The following is a 12,517-nucleotide window of genomic DNA, read 5'->3' as shown; positions in this document are numbered from 1 at the left end:
TCCAAAGTGACTCAGGCATATATAATGCAACGTTATAACGTTAAATAATCTAAATGTTGACTTTCAAAAGTAGGCGCGCCAAGAAGGCTATTCTCTGTATTTTGGTTCATTTTTGGTGAGCGCCAGAAAGATCTAAAGAGACCGAGACGCGCTAAAGAAGCGCATCATGTTGTTTTATTTATTTTTCAATGGCATGATATTTTGTAGTCATTTTGAATGTACACAAATAAAAATATACATTTTACTGTTTCGAATGATGTCATATTATCTGTATGACTATAAATAACAGAGTATTAAGTTATTTCCCAGCAGTGGAACAAATCCAAGAGATGGCGCTCGCGCATCGCGCTCTCACACAACATAGTATCAGTTCTGGCGTTGCTTCATATCGCAGACTGTTCATTATAAAAATGAAACACAATCAACCAAACATATAAAGTTATTCTGCCTAATTTAATTGGTCTGTTGTACAATATAAAGGGCAAGCTGTGCCGCACACAGTCCTACTTGTTATTCCAAACATTTATCTTTCTGGCGCTCACCAAAAATGAACCAAAATACAGAGAATAGCCTTCTTGGCGCGCCTACTTTTGAAAGTCAACATTTAGATTATTTAACGTTATAACGTTGCATTATATATGCCTGAGTCACTTTGGAATAAATCACAGCGTGTTTCATGATAAAACGTGACTTAGCCTATACAGTCCGGAAAATAGGCTATAGCAAATTCAGACCAACTGCTGGTCTACACAGAGAAAAAGCCCTTTCTAGGCTCTTCTGTTGTACCGAGCCATTCGTTAGTCTAGTTGTTTGATGAGAAAATTAAATGTAGCCTATAGTTGCAATACACGCGTTTTGTAAGCTCCGTGCAACTGCTGCAGCGGACTATTATTAGGCTACTAGAATATTAGAAATCTAATACTCAAGCTGTTTTCTCATTTTTCTACTCTTAATATTAAATAAAAAACGACTGAACGAAAGATACATGTTTTTTCTTGAACCACCACCGCGTTTGCAGCAGAAAACTACTGCAGTGCAGCCAAAATGCTCTGTTCGACTTATCTGAGATCCTTTACTCTTCCCTGTGGATGACCTGTGACCTACTTTCTGTAAGATCTGAATTTTTGAACTTGAATTTTTGAACTTGAATTTTAGAAAACTGAATTTGAAGTTCCAAATTTCTTCATCTTGAAAACTTGAATCTGTATTTTTTTAAACTGAATATTTGCAGTATACGAATTCAGAACAAAACAAGTAATAAAAACTCAGTGAGTGTTTTAGCGCAATTTTCTGACGTCATGGGATCACAACACTAAGAGATAGTAAATCTTTTTATGTTTTTTTTTTTTTGTGTGTGTGCGTTCCGAGATTAGACCTTCCTTAACATAATGCCGAAAACCCGAAGTCTCTAGGTGGTCTGGTTGAGGAGGAGATAGAAGTGCAAGATTGGTGCGCACAGACAGAACAGAAATCATGAGTTAACAATCGCAATTTTGTCCGTTGGAAAATTGCGCTAAAAACTAGCTGTTTGAAAATACATGTCTATAAAATTCAGCCATAAAAACATTTCAATTTGTTAAATTTCAAATGTTCAATATTCGTTTAAAAAAAATCTAATTCAGAACTATTTAAACTACCACCTAAAATTCAATTTTGTTAGATTACACTTGCAAATAATTCAAATTTACACAATTCAAATTCAAATCGTTTTGTCATATTATGAGCTCCATATTATTCTAGGCTATTAAATTTTTACAGTCCATTTTCGCTGATATGTCAGTGTTATTTGCATTTAAACATAGTTTATTATTATTTTATTCTGAAAATAGACACAAAAGCAACACAATCCCTTAAAAAAACGTGAAAAAGAGAAAAACTGCATGGTCCCTAAGTTGAGCATGAATAACAAGCTAACAAACGTGGAAGAGTCTTTTAAGGTGGAACGGAACGGATAGCGTCAATAAGAAGCTGGATTCAGCCTCGTCTCAGATGAGCCGTTTGTATTCCGTCTGGCAGTGTGTATTTCTACAACAATTACCAGAATAACTTTTTTAGAGTTTTGTGTCCTCCTCCCTCATCTCTTCTTGAAGTGTGAAATTGCTGTTTAAACACACAGGAGGTGTCTGTTTTAGAACACGGCACTGTCAAAACAGTCTGTTAATGTGACAGTATGGGCTCCAGTGCACTGCCTCTCATCTGTGAGTATTTTATTATATCCTGTACTATTTTTATTATTATTTTTATATTATATTATATATCCTTTATTATTTTTTTCTGTTTCTAATGTATTCAGCTGAAGATGAAATACATGATAGTGTTGTGAGGAGAGTCTGACCCACAGTCTCACTATTCTTTATTGTTGAAATTCATTAAGTATAACCCTGAACACCTCTGAAGTAAACTAACCCTGAACACCTCTGAAGTAAACTAACCCGGGACTATGAGCTGATCCGGAGCAGGATATGTTCAGAGAGTGAGTTGCTATGGCTACTTACTGTACATACCCTGCAAGTTCCCTCCGTTTTTGGAACAAAAAATTTAGATTATCCGCTTACTTACCCTTAAATATACCCGGGTGTGTCACATAACCTGCTTTCTGGAATACCCCCAGGACTAGCCTTTTTTGTAAGATACCAAAATAAACAAGATCTATGCATTTTGCATGTTCTATTGTCCTGTATGACTATTGAGCATAATACATAATATGGTAAATGTGTGATCCTAATTATATATATATATATATATATATATATATATATATATATATATATATATATAAAAAAACTGACATTTTTTTTTTACGCAGATTTCTATAAATTACCACCACAAAATCTGTAATTTTGATCACAAGAATCACAAAAAAATATATCGCGAAATCCTGTTGGGATTGTTAAATAAACTCTCCATCAGAGACTCATTCTCTCTGACCCTCTTTTTGAAAAGTTATTGCAATAAGTATTTGGACATTTAAATCACTCATATATGTCTTTTCTAACAAGCTGGTTTCAGTGTCATTTTTATTTGGTGTCCTAGCAGAATAACCACAGGTGTATGTTAACATTGAAACAAAATGTTTTTTTATATTTTTAACAATACTTTATTTAGTGAAATGTTTTGAATGAAAACTGTGCTTGTGCTATATTCCTTTAATTATCACTTGTTTTGATATATTGCAAATACATTTATTACATTTTTCAATGTCCCTTAACCTCCTGAGACCCGAGAGTTTGCCTGGTGTGCATTTTATAATTGTTCTTGCTATTTGGGATAAGTAGGACCTAATAAGTATAATAACTAAAATTTGTTTTTGTACAGGAAGTAGTTTTTGCAGAAAATGATGTCCTCATGTGAGGACAGTGGGTCTATGATTTACCATATGATGTCCTCATGTGAGGACATAGTACTAGCAATCAAAAAACAAACTTAAATGGTCTTAATTCAAGAATGCTTTGGAATATAGACATATGGTTGGTCTTGTTTTTAAGAAGACATTTGCCAGATTATTGTAGAAGTGAAATAAATTATGAAAGTGAAACAGAAAAAAAGTTATATAAGTTTGAGTTTATGAAAATATAGAATGTAAAAATATAATTATTTATATTTTATATAAAATATATATATTATAAAATATATTTTACTCTAAAACTGCTAGAAAATTAAAGCCAAAGATCTAAACAAGTTGTGTTCCAAATTTTAGGTTGATATCTCAAAAAATGAGCTTTCAGTAAGATTTTATTTGGGCGCAGTACCAAACTTTTTCACTAGATGGACAGCCAGCTTCCTTACTGACCATATAAGGGCTCCATTTTCATATATGTTTTGAATGATCTGAACCATGTCTTTCCATAATTTCATACAATTTATTAAGTATACATCCTATTCAGAAATAGTATGGGTGTTTTGGCAGTATTTGATTTGATTTCAACCTCTAATAAACATAAAAAGAGCACATATGTGCGTTATAGCTCACTGCCGCATCACAAATCGAGAATCCATAATATTTTTCTTTATATTCTAAACATTTTCAGACCTTTTTTTCTCATAACATTTAATTAGTGTTATCTTTTGAACTCTTGGCATGAAAACAAACTGAGGTTTCTACCAATATTTCATGATTTTTCATGTTTATTTCTATTTCAAAATAAAGGCCTAAACACGCCTAATGAATATGAAATATTCTTGTTGCAAATTGATAAATTACTGCTCTTCTGTAATTTATTTTAAAAAACAGCCACCAAATATGAAAACTAGAGACTGTAAGCTTTCAAATGATATATAGTTTGTCAATATTACTTTAGGTTTTTACTAAGATATTATTGTTCTAAATATATATGGGCAAACGTCCCAGGTGGGACGGTGACAGTTAAGGGGATAACGTAATATAGTCCCAATGTCCTCAAACGAGTGCTTCACATTTACTGATGTCCTAGAGTGCTACTATTACTAAAATATGTCAAATTTTAATCCCCATGATGATAGAGACAGTATTGTACATAAATACATTTGTTTCATTCATATAATTTGAATAGATTTTTTACCTGGGTCATTTTTCTTTCGGGAACTGGTGTAGAAGTGTTAGGGTTAGGGTTAGGGTCATTTTCTTCTCACTGACATTGGTGTAATGTTGTGATATCACCACAGGATGGTGTGGGCAGTGTCCCTAAATGTGGCCAACATGTCTAAGATTTACAAATTTGACTATCATTGTGTCAAGAGGCAAAAATGTAATGTCCTCATATGAGGACGCAGGGCCTCAGGAGGTTAAGGGTGTTTTCACATCTTGTTCGTTTGGGGACTTCAAGTGCTCTTGAGCCAAAATAGCGTAAAAAAAAAAAGCAAAGCAAAGAAAAGAAACAAAGCAAATCTTTCAACTGCTTTTGTAGGCAACCCATCCCCTCGATTTATAGAGTCTCATTTTAAAAAGTGTAATATCTAGGTAATCTACATCACAAAATGCATTAGTTTCTTTCGAGACCTACAACAGTGAGTTTTCCCTCTTTGAGCCAGAAAACACCATAATATTGTTATTAACATATCACTGAGCCCACTTGAGCATAAACACAAGACACTTTATTTAACAACCACACACAGCAACTTATGGTGGTAATAAAACCAAAATGTGTGAAAGTATGATTTCAAACAATATTATGAAAAACGTCACCAACAACCATCACCTGTCTGCACAAACATTGATAATAATTGATAACAGCATAGAACATCAACAGATCAAAGTAGGAGCCTCTTCTCTGGCCTCAGCGGGCCCTTTGAACCAATCACATGCACCTGCACCTGCACAGACACACAAACACACTCCATTCAGCACCATGGATAGCAACACGGCCTAATGCCAGGTACCAAAAAGATGAAACTGAGCAACATTTATAGAAGATTTGCAGTATAAATGTGCATTTCTCTTAAAACAATGCACAACCACAACAATTTAAAACCGGCACAGCACAAGCTATAAATACAGCACTTTCTTACCCTTTTAGAAGTGCTTTCTAAAAGGGTAAAAAGGCCCTAAAAGCGGCCAGGGCTGAGCACCTCCGCAAACTAATAGAAAACAACCAAAACAATCCTAGGTTTTTATTTAACACCGTGGCTAGACTAACAAATAAACAGACGTCACCCGAACAAAATATCCCGTTACAGTTTAGTAGTAATGATTTCATGAACTTCTTCACTGAGAAAATAGAAAACATCAGAACCACAATTGTAAACGTTCAATCCTCAATCGCACCTTATAATTCAGCCTCAATTATCGCCCCTCAAGAACAATTACAGTGCTTTACAACTATAGAACAAAAAGAGTTAAATAAACTTATCACTTCATCTAAAACAACAACATGTTTATTAGATCCTATACCAACTAAACTACTGAAGGAAGTGTTACCTGTAGTGGAAGAGCCTCTCCTCAATATTATTAACTCGTCTTTATCTTTAGGTCATGTTCCAAGAACATTTAAACTGGCAGTGATAAAACCTCTCATTAAGAAGCCACAATTAGATCATAATAATCTAGCAAATTATAGACCCATTTCAAATCTACCTTTTATGTCTAAAATACTAGAAAAAGTTGTGTCCACTCAACTGGGCTCTTTCTTGCAAGAAAATGACATCTATGAAAAGTTTCAGTCAGGATTCAGGCCGCATCATAGCACTGAAACTGCGCTCGTTAAAATCACAAATGATTTACTTTTAGCTTCTGACCAAGGCTGCATCTCAATACTAGTTTTACTTGATCTAAGTGCTGCGTTCGATACTATTGATCATACAATACTCTTAGATCGACTACAAAATTATACTGGTGTTCAAGGACAAGCATTAAGCTGGTTTAGATCATACTTATCAGACCGCTACCATTTTGTCTATTTAAATGGAGAAAAATCGATCATAACTCCAGTAAACTATGGAGTGCCGCAGGGATCTGTGTTGGGCCCTCTGTTATTCTCAATATATATGCTGCCACTTGGAAATATTATAAGGAAACATGGAATTAGTTTCCATTGTTATGCTGATGACACTCAAATATATATTTCATCACGGCCGGATGAAAACGCTAAATTATCCAAATTGACAGAGTGTGTTAAAGATATAAAAGATTGGATGACGCGTAATTTTCTTTTATTAAATCCAGACAAGACAGAGGTAATACTTATCGGTTCAAAAAACCGCCCACAGAACCTCTCAAAATACAACTTTGACATCGTAGGATGTCCTGTTACTTTATCCTCTACAGTAAAAGACCTGGGTGTTATACTCGATTGTAACCTGTCTTTTGAAAATCATATTTCGTATGTTACAAGAACAGCCTTTTTCCACCTTAGAAACATTGCTAAGCTACGTAATATGCTATCAGTTTCTGATGCAGAAAAGTTAGTTCATGCATTCATGACCTCGAGACTAGATTACTGTAATGCTTTATTAGCCGGTTGTCCTGCATCCTCAATAAACAAGCTACAGTTAGTCCAAAATGCAGCTGCTAGAGTTCTTACTAGATCAAGAAAATATGATCATATAACACCGATTTTATCATCACTACATTGGCTACCTATAAAGTTCCGTATTAATTATAAGGTATTGCTACTGACTTATAAAGCCCTAAACGGCTTAGCTCCAGTCTATTTAGCGGATCTTCTATCACCCTATAATCCATCGCGCTCTTTAAGATCAATAAACTCGAGGCTTTTGGTCATACCTAGGATATCCAGATCCACCAAAGGAGGGAGAGCATTTTCACATTTAGCTCCGAAACTCTGGAATAGCCTTCCTGATACTGTTCGTTGCTCGGACTCACTCTCCCAGTTTAAAACTAGATTAAAGACGCATCTTTTCAGCCAGGCATTCATATAATATTGTTAATCTCACAGTTTCAAACTACAATCCGGCCTCTAGTTCATAAATGCCAGAGGAGAACTGGCCCCGACTGAGCCTGGGTTCTCCCAAGGTTTTTTTTTTCTCCATTAGGTCACCTGATGGAGTTTTAGGACACCATTAGGTCACTTGATGGAGTTTTTCGGTTCCTTGCCACTGTTGCCTTTGGCTTGCTCAGTTGGGGATATTTTGGGGATATCTAATTTTATTCTATCAATCAATAAATTCCACTAGAAACAAACTTTGTTGTATTATTTTATTTTAACACTGTGAAGCTGCTTTGTTACAATCTGTATTGTGAAAAGCGCTATACAAATATACTTGACTTGACTTGACTTGACTTTCGTCTGGTCTTCTTTGAAGAAAAGGCCCCAATTGTGTCCTTAAAATCCAAATCACGAAGGATGTCATGCTCAATAGACATCAGTGTGAGATGACTGACTCGGCCTTGCTGCATGCTTGATCGCAGTCTATTTTTCACCAAGCCCAGTTTGGAGAAGGACCGTTCTCCGGCTCGTGTTGGTCACTGGCATAGTCAGGAATAGCCGTAGAGCTATGTCTGTGTTTGGAAAAAAAATTCAGTAACTAAAAATTTCAGTAACTCCACTGCAGACGTGCTGCTCACATTTTCATCCTGTACAAATTCTCTGAACTGTACCACCTCCTCTACAAAGTCCTCTTCCAAGTCACTGTTGTATTTCCTCTGCAGGCTCAATGCTGCTGAGCGGAGGTCTTGGGGGGAAATCCAATGCAACCCATTTAAAAACCTGAAGTTTTCACACAATTCTTTGTATGACTGGTACCTTCTGTCCAGTTCTGACACTAAACGGTCAATGATATAGATATACACAGATGTACAGAAGCGTTTGCAGCCTGATAGCTCGCACTCAGGCTCAGATGACTCATCAGTGTAACATCACCAGCTGGAGTGCCCTTGAGAGCCACCAGAGGGCACTACACACCAGACTATTATCACTCCCTCACAAACTACATTTCCCATAACTCACTGTTTGTTTGTTTTTACGGACTGCCTGCCTGTGTTTGACCTATTGCCTGTTCTTTGGATTACGCCTTAATTAAAAGCTGCGTTTGGATCTTAGCATTCGTGTCTCAGAGCAGTTTGTGACAATCAGCCTGTCTCTTTCTTTTTTTCTTCGCTTGGTGTCTGATTTGTACTCATGAGACACAATGGGGGACATGTTCCTTGCAGCTGTCTCAAATATCAAACTGATCCCGGAGGCCTGCTACATATTCACGCAATGACCGAACCAGATCCACAGCATTGCACAGATCCAATTCCACCGCTTGTAGTGCAGACAGTACTCACACCCTGGAAACGTTGAAGGATGGCATTCTACATGTTGCACCTTAGTGTAATTTCCAGTTTGTTCATCTTTTTGTGCAGTGCCCTAGCGATTTTAAAGTCTCTATTCTTTTATTATCATTGGTCTGCAACCCTGCCCTGATCATCTGCCAGCGTGAAGTGGTCTTTGATGAAAAGTTGAACAAAGCTTGTGCAAAACTGAAAAACTGTTCAGTCTCCTCACAGCAGTTCACACTGTTGACCCTGCTTTTTGAGTTCCGAGTCCACTGTCCCACTGTCAGCTGCTTGATTGATTTAAGCGATCATGGCTTTTCTGTGAATGTCACAGCTTTCATGTTCTGCTATACGATCATTAGCATGTTTCCAGTCAAAATAAACCCCACACACAAATGCTGACTTTTCCTTGTTCTCGCCAAATATTTTGCATGCAAAACAATACACACTACCTGCTGATGGTGAATAACAGAGCCATTCTCTGGGCACACTCTCCGTTACTGAGTTTGCGTTTGAAATGCATTTTTGAGAAATCTTCTCTGCTGTTTATATTGGCGTTCCGATGCCGACACGTCAGCATCTTTATTTTGTCCCATTTCCGCCCAATAAGCCCGCACTTTTCTGTCAATATTGTTTCCCCAGCGGCCCGGGTCACTGTTAGAATATGGGTCATCTGACTCGTCTCTCCCTAACTGGTTTGTGGCCTGGTCCTCTCTCTGGGACTTGTGTGCTCCCACCTCCTCCTCCCCTCCATTGCTGCAGGCAGTCCCCTGCTCCTCTCCAGCTACATCCACCTGCGCGGCCTGCGCCTCCTCCGCTCCCTCCGGTGTGTGGGATAGAGATCTTCCTCCGGTGCTGGGTCCATCTTCAATAGCAGCTGGTTTAAAAAATCCGGTGAGCTTTGGGATGCTCTTTAGTAGATCTTTTTCGTGCAACTCCTTCTTAATACGTTTTTTTTCTTTTCTGGGCACCACTCTCAAATGTCCTCCCCGACATTTTCCACTTAATGTCACTCAATCATAGAGGGACATGGACACACCCCAAAGCTAACTATAGACATTCTGATAGGTAAACAAGCCTATAGGGCAGGCTATATTTCAACTTTATGCAAATGAGAAGTGATTTTCGCGAGCGACAACCAATAGGAAAGAAGCCTTTCAGTGGAGCTCAGCTCCCGTCACCATCTCGAGTGCAGTGCAGGCATGACAGAAGAGTTGGAGGGCGATTTCACTGTTATATAAGATTTGACTGTAACTAACCACAAACATGGATATAATAAAATTATGCATGGAAAAGAAACTGTTGACAGTCTCAGTGAGTTTAATTCATACATTTATAGTTCGAGTGTTGTAGTTTTATTATGCAAGTTTAGCACTGCTGCAGTTCATTTTACAGTTTCCCCTGCATTATGTTGACTATTAGGGACAAGAAAATTGATTATTTGTCAAATTCGGATGACATTTTAGTAATTTATGACAGTATGGGTGAGTTTAATTTGTAGATTGATCGATCGTTAATCTAGTAAATTATTTAATCCACTGAACACTGCTGTGTGGTAATATAAAAACACTCTCCCAACAGCATACTGTTTCTTTTGAGCCTAATTCCTAGTCAAATTAAAATAAAATAGTTGTATCACTTGTGATGGTGTTTGGTGACTCAAAAACGCAATCTTTGAAACAGGACCCAATGTGCAATTTATTTTTAATTTTGAAAAACGTTATCATCTCCGTGTAAACTTCAAAAACGCTACTTTGGCATTAAGTAGTGTACCATAAAAAAGTGTATACAAGCCCTTGACAAAATGTAAAGCTAAAATAATAAAAATGTACAAAAGTAAAAATTTGTAAACAAACATAATAAAATATAAAAATATGTATAAAATAATAATAATAACAAAAGTCGGAGAAAGCATGTTCTGAATGTCAATATATCTACATGTTCTGGGCTTCTGGGGCTCGTTCTTCGTACGTTGCTTATTACATCCGAGATCAAATGACACATCCAAGATGATATCATCGTGCTAATCATGATCTGGCTAACTCGGTTCTTCGAACACACTTGCCGGATATGATTAGTATAGCTGGATTGAGTTATCTGAGATAATTGCGATAAACCCTTCAGTGACCCTTATTATTCAGTTTCTTCAATGATGAATGGTTCAGTTTCTTCTTCTCGGTGAATGGTTCATCAGGAGCTGTATTATTTGGAACATAAGTAAAACAGTTAGCTTCAAATATTATACAACACATTCTTTCTCCGCGAATAACCAATTTAATGTTGGTCTGTTTTTCCAATGTCATGTCGCTTATGAGTTCCCAACTGTTCTCCCAAGGCTCTCAATGAGCCTTCAGTGTGTTAAAGAACTTCTATTGATTGCAATAAATGTAATTCATCCATTCTTCATTTTTATCAAGTTATGCATACAAATATACTCAAAGCCTGATTTACTTCATGCTTAAAGCTATGCTTAAACTCAATTGTTATTCCCCATGGTTGACCAATCAAATCTATACACACCTTTTCAGACATTGTTTTGAACAAAAATATTGCATTTGGCTATCTATCAAAATCATCTATCATCAACTGTTTTTTTTGTTTTTTTTACTCACTTCCCCCCTTTGTGCAATGGTCAAAACCATGCACGTCTGAAATTAAAATAGTAAAAGGTTGCTAGTGTAATTATTTGTCCTTTAACACCTCATTTGTCCAATAGTCTAAAGTTGAGAGTTTTGGTAACACAACTCTAATGACAAAAGCTACTGAATGTAGGCAATGTGGCATTCCCCATGTGACAGTGTCTAAATGTTTGGAATAACACAGCTGGCCGACATCAGTTGCCATTTGATTGTGTTAAACACAGCTGTCATAAACCTTTTTTTTTTGGCTTGATGCCTCCTTTTCCCTTTCATTCTCATGTCTTATATTTGCACTTGCTCTCTAGTCTGGCTATCACCAGACCAAGCTCAATCTTTTAAGATTTTAAGACATTTGTCTGGGGAGTCTGCTCTGCATTTTCTACTGCACAAGAGGCGTGATCATCAGGCATAGTTCAAATGACTCTGTACGCAATTGGATAATCCTTCAACCAATCAGACCAACGATCCGGGTGTACTTTGCAGAGCAACGCGAGCATTGCTGTTTGTAGCATTGATGAGCGGTTTGCAGAAGCAGCAATGGCATCGAGTGATTTTTGCAGGTTGTGCAAAAAAAAAGAAAAACATGAAAGTGAGTGGTATTTACACCCACTCGAGCGATCGTAGCTTGTCGTCGCTTCTCTATCGTCATCTTGTTAAACCCACCAATAGCGCACCAGGTGGATAAGCCAGTTTTTGATTGGTCCCCACAGATTTATAATGGAAACAGGATGGAAAAATGTACAGGCTTCCAGCCTGAGCTGCAGGGCAAACTCAAATCACCGGCAGATCGGGCTGGGTTTACCCAGTCTACTTGCTCTCACCTTTTCACTGTAACTTGATGTGCTTATCTCTCTTTCTTCATTATCCTGCATTACAGCTTGCAATGTCTATATAATTTTAATAGGCTGCTTCAAAAGGTTTTAAAAATCAAAGTTTTAGATCAACGCATATAGCAGAAAATAGATTGCACAAGACTGTTACTTGTGTGTGACTTGATTGAATTATTCAGCACAATAATTTGCTTAAACAACTCATTGCGGTACTTGCGCCATGTGACACAATTTAAATTTATTTTACATAATTAAAGCAATATTGTATTATATCACATTTTTCCTCAATATCGTGCAACCCTTCCTCTTACTTCTGTTCCTGTTCCTGTTATATCAGACATCTGTTTCTCTGAGGG

The 12,517-nt window shown here is 36.9% G+C and overlaps 1 protein-coding gene across 1 annotated transcript in view; it reads left to right on the top strand.

Annotated features, from left to right (window-relative positions):
- Nucleotides 1–1,948: 1,948 nt before the first annotated feature.
- Nucleotides 1,949–12,517, top strand: part of LOC311080143 (obscurin-like) — a 395,902-nt gene continuing 385,333 nt past the window's right edge. Inside the window, exon 1 of the mRNA XM_084109914.1 lies at nucleotides 1,949–2,198. Coding sequence (XP_083966040.1) covers nucleotides 2,171–2,198 — 28 coding nt within the window. The 5' untranslated portion in view covers nucleotides 1,949–2,170. The remainder of the gene's footprint in view (nucleotides 2,199–12,517) is intronic.

The sequence above is a fragment of the Abramis brama genome (genome assembly GCF_963993115.1).
Source record: "Abramis brama genome assembly, chromosome: 3".
Classification (NCBI taxonomy): Eukaryota; Metazoa; Chordata; class Actinopteri; order Cypriniformes; family Leuciscidae; genus Abramis; species Abramis brama.
This window is presented reverse-complemented; position numbering and strand designations above follow the sequence as displayed.